General features: G+C 38.3%; 1 protein-coding gene across 2 annotated transcripts in view; it reads left to right on the top strand.

Annotated features, from left to right (window-relative positions):
* Positions 1-19676, top strand: part of lamc3 (laminin, gamma 3) — a 217703-nt gene that overhangs the window by 125630 nt on the left and 72397 nt on the right. For both annotated transcript variants that reach the window (XM_041811014.1, XM_041811015.1), the window contains one exon: positions 10984-11182. In XM_041811014.1, coding sequence (XP_041666948.1) covers positions 10984-11182 — 199 coding nt within the window. The remainder of the gene's footprint in view (positions 1-10983; positions 11183-19676) is intronic.

Below are 19676 nucleotides of genomic sequence, written 5' to 3'. Positions count from 1 at the left end.
ATATGATCTCATCCGGACCTGCATGAAACATGTCGCGTTGTTTTCTTTCAGGTCATAAGTCGCCCTTGTTATTGTTTCAATATGGTCTTCTGCAAACATATGCATGCACAAAAGTATCTGGCGCACTTAGAGATTACTGTACTGCATTACTTATATAGTTTATTTTTTTATGAACATGATGTCTTTTTACAAATTGAACACAGTTTTCTTTTATCTTTGTTTTTGCCTTCTGTGGTAGGTCATAAAGGGTTAATATCCAATTAATGAACCTTACTTTTTAAAAAATGTGCAACCTGATAAACTTTACAAAAGCTAAATGAAAACAAATTTTTGCTTCAATAAACTTGATATTGTCTGTTGCATTCACAAAAGCTTTTTAATGAAGTGCACTGCATTTCAGTTCAAATAACTTTGTAATTAACATCTGATAAATTAAATGAGATGTACAATAAGTTAGTAAAGAGTAGAAGTAATACCCATTTTATACTCATGGGCATAGCACTGGGGGGGCATTTCAAAATTATCACGAAAAAAATATTTATCTCTGATTTTCCTAAATAGTCGATGCAAATGACAGTCTGAATAATTTTCAAGTCATTAACTGTTAGAACATAATTCAAATTTTATTGAACAAACCTCACAATGATAACTTGTTTTTTTTTTTTTTTTTCAAAAATAAAAACCTCAAAATGCACTGTTTCAAATTATTATGTTATTATGCAGAACAGAGTTTCAAAACACTTTATAGGTTGTAAAGAATGGAAAATGGTCATTTATTGAATTTGCAGTATATTTACTAAAATCAAAAGCTATTTTAATAAAAAGCATCCTAACAGGCTAAGTTACTTATTAACATAGGACCCCTTCTTTCATATCACCTTCACAATTATTGCATGAACTAGTGAGTTTCTGGAGAGTGTCTGCTTGAATTTCTTTGCTAGATGTCAGAGAAGCCTCCCAGAGCTGCTGTTTTGATGTGAACTGCCTCCCACCCTCATAGATCTTTAGCTTGAGGATGCTCCAAAGGTTCTCAACAGGGTTGAGGCCACTACTCCATCCATCTGGACCATCCAGGGTTGCACGGCACTCATCAGTCAACAAGACTGTTTGAAAATGAGCCTTCGTGTATTTCTGGGCCCACTGCAACTGTTTCTGCTTGTGAGCATTGGTTAGGGGGGCTGAATAGTAGGTTTATGCACGACTGCAAGCCACTGGAGGATCCTACATCTTGAGGTTTGTGGGACTCCAGAGGCACCAGCAGCTTCAAATACCTGTTTGCTGCTTTGTAACAGCACTTTAGCAGCTGCTCTCTTATTTCGATGAATTTGTCTTCCTCATTATGCCTTTATCTGCACAAACTTTTCTGTGCTCTGAATCCACCACAAATTTCTTCACAGTACGATGATCACACTTAAGTTTTCATGAAATATCTAATGTTTTCATACCTTGTCCAAGTCATTGCACTATTTGACACTTTTCAGCAGCAGAGAGATTCTGTGTCTTTCCCATATTGCTGACCTGTGGCCTGCTAAATAATGTGGAATGTCCCTCTTAAGTAGTTTTCCTTTAATTGTGCTAACCTGGCAAACTAATCATCACAGGTGTCTGAGATTGATTTCAGTGATCCAAAGAGCCCTGAGACACAACACCATCCATGAGTTTGATTGAAAAACAAAAATGAGAATGTTTATGACACTAAAATGCGATTTGCATAATAATGTGGAACGCAGTGTAATGTAAATGGATGTATGGTTTCTCCTTTCTACTGCACTGTCAAGTACAGCCAAATAGAAAAACGGTAGTTCGTCATGCTATGTCTGTCCACATGTGTGCAAAGATAAACACAGTTGCATAGGATTTGCACAATAGTACAAAGCTGCAGACATCTTACAATCGCAGCATATATATACAGTGTCAGGCCTTATAGTACCTCGGCTTTACCTCATAATTTACATCAATAGAGCCTGATAAAAGTTGAAATCACAGAATTTTCATGTTGGCCAAAATCCTGTTTACAGTGCAAAATTGGCACAGCAAATAGTCTATCCACTCCTCAATAAGCCCGGATCGGGAGGGGGCGGACATGGTTGTTCTTCTGGAACTTTGTCCCATCTCAACAGAGGATCTCTGCAGCTCAGTCAGAGTGATAATCACCAGTTTTGCCTGGTGGCCAGCTCTTGGTAGAGTTCCGGTTGTGCCAAACTTCTTCCATTTGAGATTCATAGAGGCCATGGTGTGACTGTATATTTTCCTGTCTGTTAGCTAAGTACCCTCAGATCTGAGGTCAGTCCTCAACTCCACTTCGTCCTTGTAACCTCTCCATATATATATTCTTATTAAGTAGAGCACCTTAATCTCCATTTATATTGGATTTATATCTGATAAAGAAAATCTTGCCAATTGTTTACAAACTGCATTCCATACATGGCTGTATGCATATATGTATTTGATTTCCTTTTAGCTATAAAAGTTCCCAAGAATATAAATGAGACTTTCCTCACTTGTGTGATTAAATTTCAGGTTGTGCATTATGCGCCTGAAGGCAGTGCAGTTTAGTGTCCTGACAGCGATGAACCTGTTTAAAAGTTTAAAGTTTGTTGATTTGGCCTTTAGCTGCAGACTTTCTGGATGTCAGTCGATGTTTGAGCCTCGGTGGGACTCATGTTAGAGCGGAGCAGTTGTGATTTAATTGGAATAGAGTTGACTTAATTTGGTGGGAGCAAAGTCTAAAGCCCCTGATTGATTGTGAGCTCTGTCATCCTCCAAAAGTTATTCGCACATTTATCACCTGCTTGGATGGCAGTTTTATGGGTTCTTGGCAGAGTGAGGTACACTCAGTGGATTCCACATCTTTCAGAGAGAATCATAGAAACAAAACAGAAGCAGAAAAGTGGTGGTAGGGGCTTTGTTTCCCCTATTTCTAAGTTTGGAGTGTAATACATGCCATGGAGTGACCCTTGGCAGCAAGGACTATTTTCAGTCATGAGGGATTTACCTATGTAGCTTTTGTTCAATTTTAACCCCTTAAAGCCTGAAAACAGAAATTATAGCCAGAAAAATCCAATTTTTTGGAACTGAAATGTTCATTTAACTTTTTACTGAAATTTAAAAAAATCCAAATTTCCATAAAATTTAACAAATATATTTTATTATCTCATTTCATTCACTAGGTGTTTTTGGTAACTGATAATCCACTTGAGGGCATTTTTATCATTTATCAGATTGTATGCAGAAGTTTTTTTGAGTAATTTATTGAGCATATTGATTAGATAGAGGTATCATAAAAGTATGTATCAAATATGTGACAACAGGCATTGAGGGGTTAAGAGCCAGAAAAATTTATATTATCAAATAAAAAAATTTTTGAATTGGTATAAAAAAAATTGAACAGATATGACACAGAAAACTGTACTGTTAGGAAAGCTAAAGCCAAAGAATTCTTGAGGAAACAGGGAATATTGAATTGAAGACAGTGGCTGCTTTGTTTATTAGAATAACATAAAGATATATATATAAAAAATTCAGTGTTAACTGTCAGGATATGATAGGTTACTCCACTCGGGCTGGACTGCAAGGTTGATTTTGTCTACAAATCAAAGGTGGGATTATTGGCACACCATATTGTCTATAGCCTCTATAGAGAAAGAAATGCAAAATCCCAGCAATGCTTTTCTTTTCCCTTGAAAACGGGATTTCTGGCAGCCTCCCCTTGCTGCGTGATGTAAGAGTCATTATTAAAATCAAAATAACTGAAAGTGTAAACGAGAATGATCAGTAGGCTATGACAACTTGTTTTGAACACTTTTAATTTATTTTTAATTTATTTTGCTTTATTGCATTTGTTAAAGTATTTCCTTTTTCTTGTAGTTTGATTTTATTTCCAGTTGTTATTGTGCACTATTTTTCTGCAATCAAGTCTATTTTTAATCGTTGTATGAGTAGATTGATTGCTCTGTGATCTGTTGGTAATGCCTTGGGTATCCAGCAGGGGAGTTCATGCTCTGTTTCCAGACCTTCATTCCTCTCTCACTATTTCTGCAAGTTAAGGTAGAAATACCACACATAAAGCCCTGTTAACTTGAGAGAACATGCAAGCAACGTTTTAACTTTCTGTCATGGTTTATGCAGAAAAGTTGAAGTTTTGCTACTTAACTACCGAAAGAGTTGCAGGCTAATTCAGGTGATGTTTAAGCTAGCGTCAGGCGACCCGTAGCAGCGCTACCTGCCCGGCTGAGTAGCATGGAGTCATGGCCACATTAGCATCGCTGTTATGTGTGTGCACTCTCAGTCTAATGGAGGAATTGTCTGTTTGGCTCTCGGGAAGTGATATTTTGTAGGTTAAAAATACAGTTAATAATTATATTAATATATTAGTGAAACAGTACAGGTGGATATACACACAAATATTGTTTTTTCTTAGCCAGATTATACAACAGTGGCTGCTGGGTTATTTTTATTCTGCAGGCTATCACAACATCATAATTTTATATATTAGGAAATGTAAGGTATGTCAACAGTCACACTCTACTGCAAGTTGAATTAAATAAATCAGTCTTTTTCAACATCTGCATTTTGTTGATTTGTATACAAATCAAACACAAAAATGGCTATAATTAGAGCAGCCCCTGGCCAAAGTGAGCCCCTAAGCAAACTCTTGTAAGAGAGTATAACTATGTCATTTTAACAATACTATGTACAATTTTGAAACTTAACCTGAAATAGATATGAAAGAATTAATTCTTCTAAGCTACAAATAAAAAACATCTTTTGAATCTGTTCATCTTACTGTCCCCCCAGCAGCCTCCCTTCTCTGCATTAGGGCTGGGCAGTTAATCAAAAGTTAGGTTTAATTGCAATATGTACTACTTTAACTTTCAAATCACAGAGGATGAAATATTTCTTTGACCTGAAATGTGTCAGAATTCCAGTTCAATACATTTTTGATGCAGAGATGCAAATGCATTATGATTCATGCAAACATTAAAATGTCCATTTTTAGAATAGTTTGCTAAAAACTCCTATTTTCCTTTATTTGTGTGGATTTTCCTATTAAAACGTGGGACAAAATCATTCCTTTTGTTGCAATTCATTCCACGAATGTTATGGGTGGGGTTTGCCTGTGTTTCCAACGGCTGCTGCCACAGTGGCTATTAGCTTCAATTTAGCTGTAAGAAAGCGGCAGCTTAGCAGAATTGGACCACATTTGTTTTAAAAAAAAGAGCAAAGAGACACACAAATAGCTCGTCTTGGCAGAGAAGCTTGTTTATGCATGTCTCCTGACTGGCCTTGGCATCAATTTTATTCGCCTAGAAGCTCCACCATTAACAATCCATGGCAGCTGTAGACTGTCAGCTCAAGAGTAGCGCAAGAGCATAAAGTCATTTTGTCTTATCGCTGTGGTTGTCCTGTCATAAATGTAACAGACGGAACGTTTCTCCAATCTTCTTCTAAGGATTTTCTGAAAAGTCCTGCCCTTCCCAAATGCTTTCTAGGAAAGCTTTCCCAGATGAATGTGAAAGATATCCATGCACATATAAAACAGTATGTGGCATGTCAGGTTAATGCTCCATCTACACTGTTGTGGATACCTTGTTTGGGGGAGTAGGCAGAGCTACTACTCTCCCCTGTTTGGCATTAAAACCAGCATCCAAGATAGTTGCAGTCTGCCATTTACTAGGTTTTAACATAGTCTTGTTTCTTTTGTAACTGGAGCCTGGGTAGCTATTTCCTCCTCCTTGCAGATTTTATCCATAGCTACAGGATGTCTTCATCCACCACTGTAGTTCATGCACAGACATGACATGAGGAAGGTTAACATTGCTACTAAAATTCTTGATGTAAAAAATCAAATTTCCAGAAAATTTTAACATTTACATAATTAACTTTATAATCAATTGATAGAAATAACACACCTTCAAATATATCCATCGATGGTGACACAGAACTAATAAGAAAACATGAGTTTTGTATGAAGAATGACATTCTCTCTCATGTGCAGCAGCACGCTATGGTATTCGAGGATTGCTTAACTTTTTAATTCCTTCCAATTTGTCATGTGAGATAAAATAATGAATATAAATCCATGGGAATACACAGACAGAAGATCACAATTACACATGAATAATCCTTTCATTGTTTTATTATGGTGATTCATTACTTTGGAGAGGGAGCCTCCAGTGGGGGCCTTCCCTGGATCGTCTATTAAGGTTATGAGTAATTAAGCTTTGGTTCCTCCATGCTCACAGATGGAGAGAGAACAAAACCAGGAAGCACACTGATGCAAATCAGACCCCAGCAGAAAAATGACCAGGGAGCTACCTCTGAAACATAACCACTCTCAACCATAAGGGAGCACTTTATGAGAGAATATTAGCTTGGTCACACAATAGTATTACTGGGCTCATTACCCACCGTTATGCGACGAATGCGCAGTATATATTTCATATTAATCATTTCAAAAGTAATCTGTTGACTTTTATTACCAGTGAACATGTAGTTCTTACATTACTAATTTTAATAGCATGTTTCTCACCAAATACAGGTAATTTTCTTCCGTCTCTGTTTCCCAAAAAAAAAAAGTGGCTCTGCTGAGACTGTTCATGTTGATAACCCTGATGCAACAATGATCATCTGCTGGCAGATGCTATCCTGTAACGCGCTGCCTGAGTATGATGTGATGAGTGACTAACTAATAAGTCCAGTCTTTGAAAAATGAAAATAGAGAATATTTCATAGTTAAGGCAGCAGGGATGATTTGAGAGTTTTATGACATGGCCCCAGGTTTTTTTGCATTGAACTCAGGATCAGACACTGACGTTAACTTTTATCAGGTACGTTCTAATTTTCATTTTAGCTCTTTAATGTTTCTTTTTGGTCCAAGGACACAATTAAATTTTTGCTCTCTCCCTCTCCCAACATTTACAAACCCCAGAGCGAGTTCAACTTATTTATGTTGTTACCTCAGAAAAACAACACCTGTTTTCCTGTGATAATAACAAAATTTCAGTTGCTCTCTAGACATCTGGAGAAATCCATTTGTTTAAACTAGGGCTGGGCAATGAATTGAAATTTAGATTAAAATGCCTACTGCAATTTTGCATCATCATGCACAACATTAACCTGACACGCCAGATGGATTTGTTTCACACATCCTTCTGGAAAACCTTTAATACTAAGCATCTGGGAAAGGGCAGAGCAGGGTTATAATAGTTTTGAATTTTTCATTAGTTTTAATTTTTATTTCGTTTTCACTGTCTGTGTTCAGTTTCAGTTTAGTTTTAATTAGTTTTTACTGCTGGTTTGTTAGATTAGTTTAGTTTTACAAAAATGCTTTTTTTAATTTTAGTTTTTATTAGTTTTAGTGTTAGTTTCAGTTTTTTGGGATAGATTTTGGGGCTGAGTGAATGTCATACATTTAGAAAAACATATTCAAACAGGGTACTCTTCACTTATCATTTTATTTATTTATTTAAAGTTGATGTTTGAATACAACTTCAGACATAAAAAAACCAGTATGTGAAGTCTTAACCAATCAATTCAGACAATTTTACACTCCCAAGACAAGAGTGAAGGTGTCAGTCAGTTTGATTGTGTCAAAGACTAAAACTAAGGATATTTTGTTTCTATTTTTATTTCATATTTTATTTAATTTTGTAAGTACAACTATACAGTTGTAGTTAATTTTCTTTTTTTTTTTTGGTAAAGCTTAGTTTTTATTTAGTTTCAGTTAACTAAAATGATTTTTGAATTTTAGTTTTAGTTATTTAGTTAGTTTTAGTTAACTACAATAACCTAGGGGCAGAGGATTTGAAAAAAATTCAGAGTGTGATTGGATGAACTTTCTGTCACATCTTTATGGGCCAATCAGAGCAAAAAAACGTGACGTAGCTACAACCGAGGTGTGCGTGCGCAGCTACCGAGGCATAACGCCAACCACGGCGACTATAAACATGGCAGTACGTGACCTTTGTCATTTTTGAAAAGAAAACAACTCACTGCTGTTCTTTGTTCTTCTTTTAACTAAGAAATGTCTCCAAGGTCTTTTAAAACTGGCGCTTTAGCAGCATCCATGCTAATGTCTTCTGCCATAATAGCACCAGCCTCTCGTTGCTGCTTGCTTATGTCATGACTCCGCCATGCCTGAAAGTGCTGCCCCTTGTCGCTGATTGGTCCTGTCACTTTATATCCGGGCTCAGACGGTTCAGACGGGAGCTTTGCAAGATGGATTCGCCAGTGAGAAACACGGAAACGGGCGAATCCATCTGCTGTGCAGGGTTAGGGTCATAATGCAACCAAAGCATGTTGAAAAGTGAATTTCTTTGGTCTCATTAATCATAAATGTCCCAACAAATCTGCTTCAGTACTTTCATTGCTGATAGATCCCATCAAAGTCCAAAATTCATTTGTCCAGCATTAACTCTGCCTCTTTGCCTGTTTCTAAACTAGACAGAAATTAGTTGAAGTTTCAGACATGGCCACTGCCATCCTTGAGCTTTTTAGGGCCTCTTTACTGAGACCATGTCCATTTTCTACACAGTCTATGGTCAAAGTATGGATTGTATGAGCAGCGGCTTGTCAGCCTTGGAAACAAGTATTGATCAGTTATGTAATTTAAACGTCTCTCACACTAACCAGTCGTGTTTTCACAGGTTTAGACTTACAGAGTGAAAGGGCTCATTGAAGGCATCTCTACCTAATTGGTGAAGGATTTAATCAAAGGCTCTTTTCTTTCCAGTCTGCCTGATTTCCTTTTTATTTTTTCTCATCAATAAGTATTGATTGTGAAGCTACACTGAGATGTGTGACAGCTCATTTTCAGTTGAGTTAGTGTTTTCTCTCTCCTGGTGATGACTGGTGGTTGCTTAGCTGCTCCCCTTATCCTGTTTGACTGTATTCATCTATCCCAATTTACTGTGAAGTCGTGTAACATGGATGACACTATGTTGAGCCATGAGCAAATCTGGTTATGCTATTCATTTGTCTTGTAATTCAAGGCTTTGGCTTTTTATTATTATGTGGTTCACTATTTTTTCACATATTATTCCATAAGGTTCAGATTTAGACCCTACACTTTAATCTTTACATGTTACCTCTAGGTAATGTCATCAGGAGGAACGCCATCAAATTCGAGCACTGTGCTGATGACACAACTCTGCATGTCTCCTGATCACACAGGGCCACTTAACGCCCTTTTTACCTCAGGTTTTAGTTATGAGTACAGGGTTAAGAGGAAGGAACTGGTCAGCAAACTCAAAGCATTATCTTTCAATCTCTATCAGCAGGCTAAAAACCTAGCTAGGTGTTACATTTGAATCAGAACTGAGTCTTGAACCACAGATCTGAGATACCAAAAAACATATTTTATCATTTAAAGAATATTGCCAGAGTGCAACCGTTTCTGTCTTAAGCATGATTCTTGCTTTTATAGCTTGTATAATTGATTAATGTTACGCGCTTCTCTCTGGCTTCCCTTAGAAGAATATTTCACATCTGCAACTGCTCCAAATATCAAACATTTTTGATATTTACGATTCAAGGTCTGGAAGGCTACGACATAGTTTGGAGCAGTAAAACAATCGTGATGCCACAACACACATACAGATTATTCAGGTAAATAGTTGTTTTCAGTGAGACTCTACTTGGGATATACCCTCATGATCATCGGAGGAAGCAAATCTATCCTCAAGTTGGGCTCAAAGTCCTGCAGTGTGTGACCAGCCATAGTTTTTAGTGAACCACCACTTTAAAGGAAGCATTATCAATAGTTTTTCCAAATCTAAAGAAGAAACAAAAGTTGCACTGTCTTTTCTTTCAGTTTCCTTCACGATAGTGTAATTATGTAGCTCATTTAAAAAAAAAGGCAATAGAAGATAGAAAAAACTTGAATCCTTGGCAAAACCTTAGAGCCAAGCTGCTGTAATACTAGCTGAAAAGACACAGCAGCAGTATGCTAATATAATGATGTGATGTATAATAAACCAATTGAATTGTAAAAGCAAATCCACCATAAAATCCATGAGATGATGAGTGAAGAAAAAACTGTTCAGACTTAATTAAAATTATAATTATATAGGATTTTACTTTTTAAAAAGTGATAACTTATTACTTCCACTAATTACTTTAACACATGAGTGATTAATACATTACCAGTCATGGCCACAATCCTCAGTACAAGGTGTCATGAAGTGCTGCTGGTCAAAACTATGATTAACCTGGCTGTTGATTTCAGTGGGCTTCAGTTTACAGAAGAGCCTGGCAGAGATGATAAAAGGCGGCTATTTGCTGAGCACATATTACAAGATCAGACAGTTGAATTGCTCTGAATGACGCCAGAAGCACCTCACAGAGAAAAGAAAAAAAAAAAAATCACCCACTCTACTCCTTAGCCCTCCCAACCCCCAGAAGGGCTCAGGATGTACTTCACACACGATTACGCTCAAAAACAAGGTGGCAACCAAGCGTGCAAACTGTCAGTTTTGCCCACTCACTCACCCTGAGCTGGTAGAGAATGGCAGTGGAGTTGTTTTTCCCCCACAAATTGTTATGATTTTTTCATTTTGAAGGCATAACTGGTGCAAGACTTTTGACAACAGCACGGGTTGTTTACATTTTTTCACATTTCCATATTGATAGAGGGCAAGACTTCTGACTATTTTTATATCAGAAGTGTTTTTTCCTTTGCTAGTTTAAGAGTGGAGTCCACTGGAAGTCTAGTGGTGGCTAAGATCTTTGAAGTCCTCTTAATGAGCTGTAATGAGCCTAAAATAAGAGGGTGGGTAATTACACATAGATTCCTGCAGAGCTCCATGTGGGCACAGAAAGCCTGAACCCCTCAGCCCTCACATACAAAAAAATTGCTAGAAGAAACAGGGAGGGTATTTCTGAGTTTACACAAATAGTAACAGCTTCCATCAACACACAGGAAGTTGGCTTCACCTCAGTAATAGCACTGACTCCACTCACCTCTCTGCCCCCCTCCGCTAGAGAAATTCCTGGGTCACCAAGCCTTCAGCTATGGCCAGCTCCTCTCCATCACCTTCACCTCTGAGACGGTCGAGCTGCTTCCCAACCACGCCACCCTGCTCCTCCATGGCTCTGGAATCACCCTGTCCGCCAACCTTTCACCCCAACCAGTGCTCCACCATGACCCTGGCCTCACACCACGACACTCTTTCATTGTCAGGTACAAGGATGCAGGCGTAGGCCTGTCAGTTTTTATATCTGTGCTTGCTTTTCTCACTGCTGAACTTGTCTCTCTGGAAAATACCAAAGTGCATGCCTGAATGTGCTCATGTAAGCCATTTTGTTTGTACCCTCCACCTCTTTGCATCCCCCTGTTGCCTGACTTGTACCTTGTTAGAATATATATATAGAGAGAGTCTTTAGAGTAAAGACTATCCAGGACACCCATGTTCTGATTACAGCTCACCCACATTGACTGTGCTGTCATGGTCCCTGCAGAATATGGGGATAAGACTGCAGTGACGAGCCAGCTCCCTCATGCGCTGGCTGTCGTGAAGATCTGGCAGGTACAGAGTAGCAGCATTACATTTCCATTTTTACATTTTAGACATTTAGCAGATTGTCTCAGCCCATGTGATTTGGAGTGTGAGCAGCAGTGATGTAACAAAAGTCACCAAAAGTGCAAAAAAAAAAAAAAGCTTGAAGAAAAGTGGAACTCACACTGGAGTGTGAATGATCAAAGAATAGAGGTAAAGAAGACAACTGCATCAAAAGAAAAGAGCACAGGGACTGGAGCTGAATGTTGAAGGCATAAGCTAGCATGTTCAATATATTCTAACATGATGATAACATAGATATAGACTGTAATTACTAATGGATTCATGTGTTAGTTTGAAGCAAACATTCCCTTAGTACTCTCTAGATATATTTTGCAATAAAAATCAAATATGCCTGATTTAGACCTGCCAGTGGCCGTCTATGTTTACTGTGGTGTGATGCTCAAATCCCAGGTCTGAATGACGCAACAAGAGATGATAATATAACTGAGGGTGTTAGCTAGGGGGCAAGCGATTGTTGGCCTGGTTATCAGTATCAGCATTTTTTTGTACCGATAATCTATAAAGTTAATTAGTTAACAACTGCAAGGTGTGGCTTTATTTTCACTCTCTGCAGTTATTAGAAAATACAAACATATCAGTGATGTCAGCTCACCTGGGCACAAAGACAAATGCAAGAGCACAACTGAGCAGAGGACGTTCTGTCTTCACTCTATGGGATGATGGAGCAGCATCAAGGTAGCTCGGTGAGAAACGACATCCACTTGTGGTTTTGTTTTTCAATATCTAATCAAACATAACAGACACACGTCAGTATGAGGATTTTGACAGTTGTAAAGTTCAAAATGCACTGATGTATTTTCATGTATGCACAGAGCATGACTGAGCTTTCACCTTACCTTTAAGGCTGAGCCCAGCCACCCTCTGGGGAAAACTCATTTCATCTGCTTGTATCCGTGATCTGATTATTTCAGTCATTACCCAGAGTCCATGACCATAGGTGAGGGTTGGGAGGTAGATCGACTGGTACATGAAGAGCTTTGCCTTTCAGCTTTGCTCCCTCTTCACCACAACAGTCCGGCACAACACCTGCAGTTCTGCTGACGCTGCACCAATCTGGCTCTCAATCTCACACTCCATTTTACCCTCACAGGATCCCAAGATACTTGAACTCCTCATGAACTACTAATAATCAGCACTGACCTCACAAAAACAATAGAAGTTGAATTTTTAGTTGTGTCTAACATGTATAAATATAGAGAAAACTACAGCACAGAGCACAGTAGTTTGAACAAGATGGTCCGAACTTAATTTGGTCATTGACTCCACACATCAAAATGCATTACTCCGAGAATAAAACACTAACCTTTAATTTCCACATTAACAGGCTTCACCAGCTTTCCATGAAGCTCCCTCTGGCTAGTGGTGGGGTGCAAACTGGAATCAATATTGTCACCAGTACAATTTCTGCCACAGGACGTTTTTTTTTTTTTTTTTTTTTTTTTTTTTTGCACATTATTATGCAAATTGGATTTTATTGTCATAAAGATTCAGTTTCTCTTTTTTCAATCAAACTCATGGATAGTGTTGTGTCTCAGGGCTCTTTGGATCACTGAAATCAATCTCAGACACCTGTGATAATTAGTTTGTCAGGTTAGCCCAATTAAAGGAAATCTACTCAAAAAGGACATTCCACATTATTTAGCAGGCCACAGGTTTCAAGCAATATGGAAAAGAAAAAGGATCTCTCTGCTGCTGAAAAGTATCAAATAGTGCAATGCCTTGGACAAGGAATGAAAACAGATATTTAAGAAAACGTAAGTGTGATCATCATGCTGTAAAGAAATTTGTGGCTGATTCAGAGCACAGATGGGTTTGTGCAGAAAAAGGCATAATGAGGAAGGTTTCTGCCACACAAATTCATCAGATTAAGAGAGCAGCTGCTAAAATGTCATTACAAAGCAGCAATCAGGTATTTGAAGCTGCTGGTGCCTCTGGAGTCCCACGAACCTCAAGGTGTAGGATCCTCCAGAGGCTTGCAGTCATGCATAAACCTACTATTCAGCCACCCCTAACCAATGCTCAGAAGCAGAAACAGTTGCAGTGGGCCCAGAAATACATACAAGATAAAAGACTAATTTTAAAACAGTCTTGTTCACTGATAAGTGCCGTGCAACCCTGGATGGTCAAGATAGATGGAGTAGTGGATGGTTGGTCGACGGCCACCATGTCCCAACAAGGCTGCAACGTCAGCAAGGAGGTGGTGGGCCAGAATCATGGAGAGAGATCTGATAGGTCTCTTTAGGGTCCCTCAAGGGGTGAAATGACCTCTGCAAAGTATATAAGTCTGACTAAACACTTTCTTCCATGCTACAAAAAGAAGAACCGTGCCTTCCGTAGTAAAATTTTCTTCATGCATGGCAATGCACCGTCTCATGCTACAAAGAATACCTCTGTGTCATTGGCTGCTATGGGCATAAAAGGAGAGAAACTCATGGTGTGGCCCCCATCCTCCCTTGACCTCAACCCTGTTGAGAATCTTTGGAGCATCCTCAAGCTAAAGATCTATGAGGGTGGGAGGCAGTTCACATCAAAACAGCAGCTCTGGGAGGATATTCTGACATCCTGCAAAGAAACTCAAGCTGAAACTCTCCAAAAACTCACAAGTTTAATGGATGCAAGAATAGTAAAGGAGATATGAAAGAAGGGCTCCTATGTTAACATGGAACTTTGCCTGTTAAAATGTTTTTGATTGCAATAGCTTTTGATTTCAGTAAATATGACCTTCTAATGCTGCATATTCAACAAATGATCATTTTCCGTTCTTTACAAACTAAAAAATGTTCTCAAACTCTGTTCTGCATAATAATTTGGAACAGTGCATTTTGAGTTTTTTATTTTTGAAAAACAAAATAGTTATCATTGGGGGGTTTGTTCAATAATATCTGAATTATGCTCTAATGGCTGATGACTTGAAAATTATACTGACTGTTGTTTGCATAAACTATTTAGGAAAATCTGAGAAAAATATCATTTGCATAATAATTTGGAATGCGGTATTAAGAGCAGCCAGACACAAATCAAACGTCTCCAGTTTGTGTCACTGTAGAGGTCGGCGATATGGATTAAATATCGTATCAAAATTTTTCATGGCCAGATTACAATTTTGATTTTATCAATAATTTCTTATTCCATTATTAAGACTAATTTGTAATTAATGGCCAGACTAAAACAAACTTAAACTCTTGCAATGCATTGAATATTTTAAATTTGCTATTTTTTAATTTGGCACCATCAGGTAAGGGTGTCCAAAGGTCCAAGCAGGTATTTTCCTCGATAGATAATGAATAGGGGATTCTTTCAGTTTTCTGTCCAGTATGTAGAGGCAGTTGTTAAAGGAAAGCAGACCCCGCCATTTATAGACTTATTATATTGAAAGTTGTCATCAATCAAACCCCCACCCCCACCTTTTCCCAAACACATGAACATGCACTGCATCCTCAAAGGTGTTAGGCACGAACAGGAAAATAACTTTTTGATTCTTGTTTAAAAAAGAAAGATCAGCTCTTCCTACAACCCAAACACTTTACTATAAGGCCCTGGGAGCCAGAGGTGCTGATCTGTAGTAGAGAATGACCACTCTTAGCAGGAAAAAGACCATCCTAGTAACACTTTAGATGAATTTCAATAGCTTGCAGGCTTCTTGGTGGATTGTGGGTAATTAAATGACCTGGAGGTACAGAATGTGGGCAGTGGTCCCTGTGCAGCCTGATATGTCAACATGAAGGCTTCAAATTTCCCACAAAGACAGCCGGAGGATAAAATGAAATATTATTGATTTTGATGAGGAAAACTGGGACATTGAAGGCTTCAAGAAAACGCAGAACATGAATAATACAGTACCAGTAGACGGTCATATAAACATTGGGGAGATAAACACTAACTCATTGTTTGGGTTTAAGAATATAAGACGTCTCAGCATTTATAAAAGAAGCATCCAAATGTTTGCTTGGAGGATTGCATTAGAAATTAAAGCTTGCTTTCCTGTTTACTTAAAGAAAGATGGCAAACTGTGAGGCTAGACTGTGTATGACACTGTTTTTGTAAAATGTGGGGTTCAAATACAGTTCTTGCTTTATTAATTCCTCTATTTGGGTTCTTCATTTGCAGCTCACTTTCTCATTCAAAGTGTAAAGGAAGAATGCAAAGCAAGAAATAAAGCAATATATCATTTCTTTATATGGACAACTCTGTAAAAAAAAAAAAAGACAGAAAGCATGAGTGAAACTACCAGAACACATATGCTGAAAAAAAAGTCTCAGGTATTATCTCTCTACATCACAGGATATGTCAAAACACAATATTAAAGGTCATATTATATAGCTTTGCACCTTATCAAATCCAGCAGAAATTGCAGCACTATTCTCATTATTTAGAGCTGTCGAGGTTTTAAAGGTAGGATGTATTCCTTAGGGGATTTACAGTGCGTATGTGCAGAAACACACAGTATATTGCATGTGTACAGCATGGATATCTGCAGCCCACGTTGCAGGGACTTTGCTCAGTGTTTTTCAGCCATAATGGCAAAGTTAAGTTTGAATTAAATATTGTGTCTCTTATCTTTTTCTTTTTTTATCCATGAGTGTCTGAGTTAAAACATCTCTGACCTAGCAGAGCACTCTGCCGTTAAAAAGTTGCAGTTTAAAGTTCCTAAGTAGTTTCATTCACTGTGGTATAATGCACAACTCCACTCCCACATGTTAAAGTGCATTTGTTCCCTCATCCGTTACCATTCATACACCTACAGTGGCATATAAAAACACTTGTAAATCAACTTGTAGCACAATTTGAAGTCCATTATGCTGTCTATAGTGGCTTTTTCACATGGCCTATCGATCATGGTTATTTACATCTATGGCGGGGGGTATGGGAGGTTGTTTTCACAACAGTTTGCACCTATGATCACACCTTGAAAAACAGCTGTAATCATTGGTGTTATACTTTGACAAAGGTGGCAGCAATTACATTTCAAGCTGTGACAGCTCCTGACACTCAGTGTGACTGGAGTTAAAAGTCATTGTTATGGCAGCCATTTTCTCTCTGCATTTACTGCTAGACTATATTTAGTGGTAGTAAAGTTGCACATATGTAACGTATGTGTGTTGGAGTGGCTTGATTAGTTTAAATCACTAATCATCAACTGGCGGCTTGGGGGCCAAATCCGGCCCCCCAAAGCTTCCTGTTTGGCCCCTGAAAAATCATTAAATTCAGAAAAGGAGAAAAGATGTTGTGGTTTAAGAGTGTCCTTTGGCTTTAAATGTCTGCAGCTGTTAAATCCACCCCAAAAACAATTAATATTAAAATAGTTTTAGAAGACTTAAAATTTGATCTGTTTTTACTGAAATTTACTGTCATAATTGTTACATATTTAAAAAAAGGGTTAATGTTGGCAGAAGTGCTGAAAAAATGACTAGATAAAGTGGTTAAAAGAGGTTAAAATGTAGCAAAAAAATGGATAAAGAGGGGGGAAAAGGGCAAAAAGTATCAAAGTGATTAAAAATGACAAAAATAGTTCAAAAAAGTTAAAAAAAAAAAAAGAAAGAGGTTAAAAAGTGACAAAAATGGATAAAAGAGTGGCACAAAGGGAAATAATTGGCAGGAAAGTTGCAAAAGGGGGTTAAAGAGTAGCGAAAATGGTTGAAAAGTGGCTAAAATGTGTTTATAAGTTGCAACTATTGTTGAAAGACTTCAATGAAAAGAGGTTAAAAAGGGGCAAAAATAGAAGAAAAGTGGCAAAAATGGATAAGAGTGGCACAAAGGGGATAAAACATGCAGGAAAAGTGGTTTAAAGGGGTTAAAGAATGGCTAATATTGGGTAAAAAAGCAAAAAGAGGTTAAATGGAGTTAATGCTGTGCTAAACCGCAATTGTGGAGGCTCCATTCTCTGGGATTTTCATGGATCCAGCCAATGCTGTGGGCAGGCCTGTCTCCTTGTGGCCTGCTGCATTATAGATAACAGGGATAGATCTTTCTGGTAATGTTTAAAAATGTCCTGCGTTTTGAAAGAAAATACAAATACTAATAGAATAATATTTCAATCAAACCATAATATTTATTTAATTTTTGTGTATGTTTCCCTAGAGTTTCTGTCGAGACTAAACTGGCCCTTGTGCAAATGTACTTGATGAGCCCTGGTTTAAATGTTCTTGAGCAGAAAATATGGATCTGAGTAAGTTGTCTTTTCTAGCTAATATTTTGTTTCTACTGCATTATGAGTCTGCATTTGTTTCTGCCACGGTTCTATCAAGTAAAAGACTTTCAAAAGACTTTTAATTTTTTTCCCCTTTTTTCAAAGCTTTTATATTTTCATACCTCTAAATTTGCTGCAGCAAGGGCCTGAGAAAATATGTTATCGCCTCACCATCTGACCTTTCTTTGGAATCTTAGACAACGAGATCACGCAAGACTTCCAGTCTGCGCGAGCCGGTTGCTCATTCCTAGCCCGCAGTGCAGCTTCTGATGCATTCATAGTGGATATGTGGATTTGTTTTGGCTTCCAAAATATTAGAGACGGTACAGATTTTTTATAGGCACTGTAATTTATATAGTTTTTTCAAAACATTATTTCTTTATTATCATATCACTTTTGTTGTCTGTTTGATGTTACCTTAAAGCTCTGATTTTGGCATGCATACTGGTAAAGATATCAGTCTTTATTTCCATCTCTCTTTTTGACTCAGTGTATTTAGAGAATTAAGGGAAAAAAGTGATCAGTTTGACCAGGGGGTGAGGCTCGAGCTGCTGTGGTACCTGTGAATGAGACAGTTTCTCTCTGTTCTGTTTTCCCTGAAATTGTTGCTTTTGGATCAACAATGTGATAGAAGGAGACGGATGTTTTGGACTGAAAATGAATGTAAATCATCCCCTACTTTTGCTTTACTGTCTCATTGTCATACTAAGACAGCAGACTGCATCAGCACATGTAGGTCCTTGCCTAAAGGAAACAGCTTACTTTCTCCTCTTACCTTCTGTGTTCTCAAAGCTTTCCAATTTGTTGTTGAAATCGACCCTCGACTGTTTGCAGAACTAAACCACTTTCTCTGCTGAAATCAGTTTGGTTCTCCTTGCACCAATTTGCTCTTTACCAAGACTCCTGCAGGCCTTTTTCCTCCCTGCCCTTCATGGCAAAGTGGTCAATCAGTAGGTGGTAGTGACGTGAAGAGGCAGACTCAGGTCTAGAGTGGTAAACCCTGGTGCGACGATCTGTGGGGGAGCGGCAGTGCAATCAGTCACATTGTTGTGGCGAGAACTCATTAGGCCTGTCAACCTAAGGGAGTGGGTGCAGCTGGCCTGGTTCTCATTTGGAACACAGGCTGAAGTCATTCACTCTATTTTTGTTCTCTTCCTCCACTTGGCGTAAAGTCCTGTATCCAGTAATCCTTCCCATCCCACTCAGCACCTCCTTCAGACTGTTTTGTTTCAATTTGTCTTAAATTCATCCTCTGTGTTTCTATCTCTAAATGCTCCCTCCCAGCTTCTGCCTCTTACCTTCCTCCCTGCAGTCAGCTCTGGAAGCCCTCCTTTTTTAAGATGGGATTATATTTTCTTTGTTTTCTCAGGTTTTGTTCAAAGTGAATGACATAAAGCAGCAAACTGCTTAATTAAATCGAATGCTCTGCCGGGACATTGACATGTTCTACATTCAGGGGGCATCGCATTGTACTCCCTGTATCCCCAGAGGAGTATGTTCCAGTCCGTTAGCTCAAAACAGTCCTGTAAAGCCTTCACGTATTTTTGGGATCACCCTCTCACAGTCTTAGTAAAAATCAGCAGCTAGCTGCTGAATCCAGCTGTAGGGACTCCAAAGAATCAGTGATATGTTCAGTTATGAAGCAGCTGAACAAAAGGTTCAGTAGGTTACTGAATTCTGAGCAAGTTGTACTTTGCTCAGAAGGGAGCTGCACTAGTTCAGGTGGGAGATGATTAAATCATGAGCAAAGAGCTGCCCTGACTCCTCGATGAGGAAAGGTCTGGCTTGACAGAAGTTGTTAAGTGTAAATTTGCTGTTTTCTATGAAGAGTTTCTGGCACAGTTGGTTTTCTCCAGTCTCTCTGTGATTGTTGGCAGTTCAAGCTGGAGTTGATAGACTTTTATTTT

This window comes from Cheilinus undulatus, linkage group 17 (genome assembly GCF_018320785.1).
Source record: "Cheilinus undulatus linkage group 17, ASM1832078v1, whole genome shotgun sequence".
Lineage (NCBI taxonomy): Eukaryota > Metazoa > Chordata > Actinopteri > Labriformes > Labridae > Cheilinus > Cheilinus undulatus.
The sequence above is the reverse complement of the archived record's forward strand: the minus strand, read 5'-3'. Positions and strand labels throughout refer to the sequence as shown.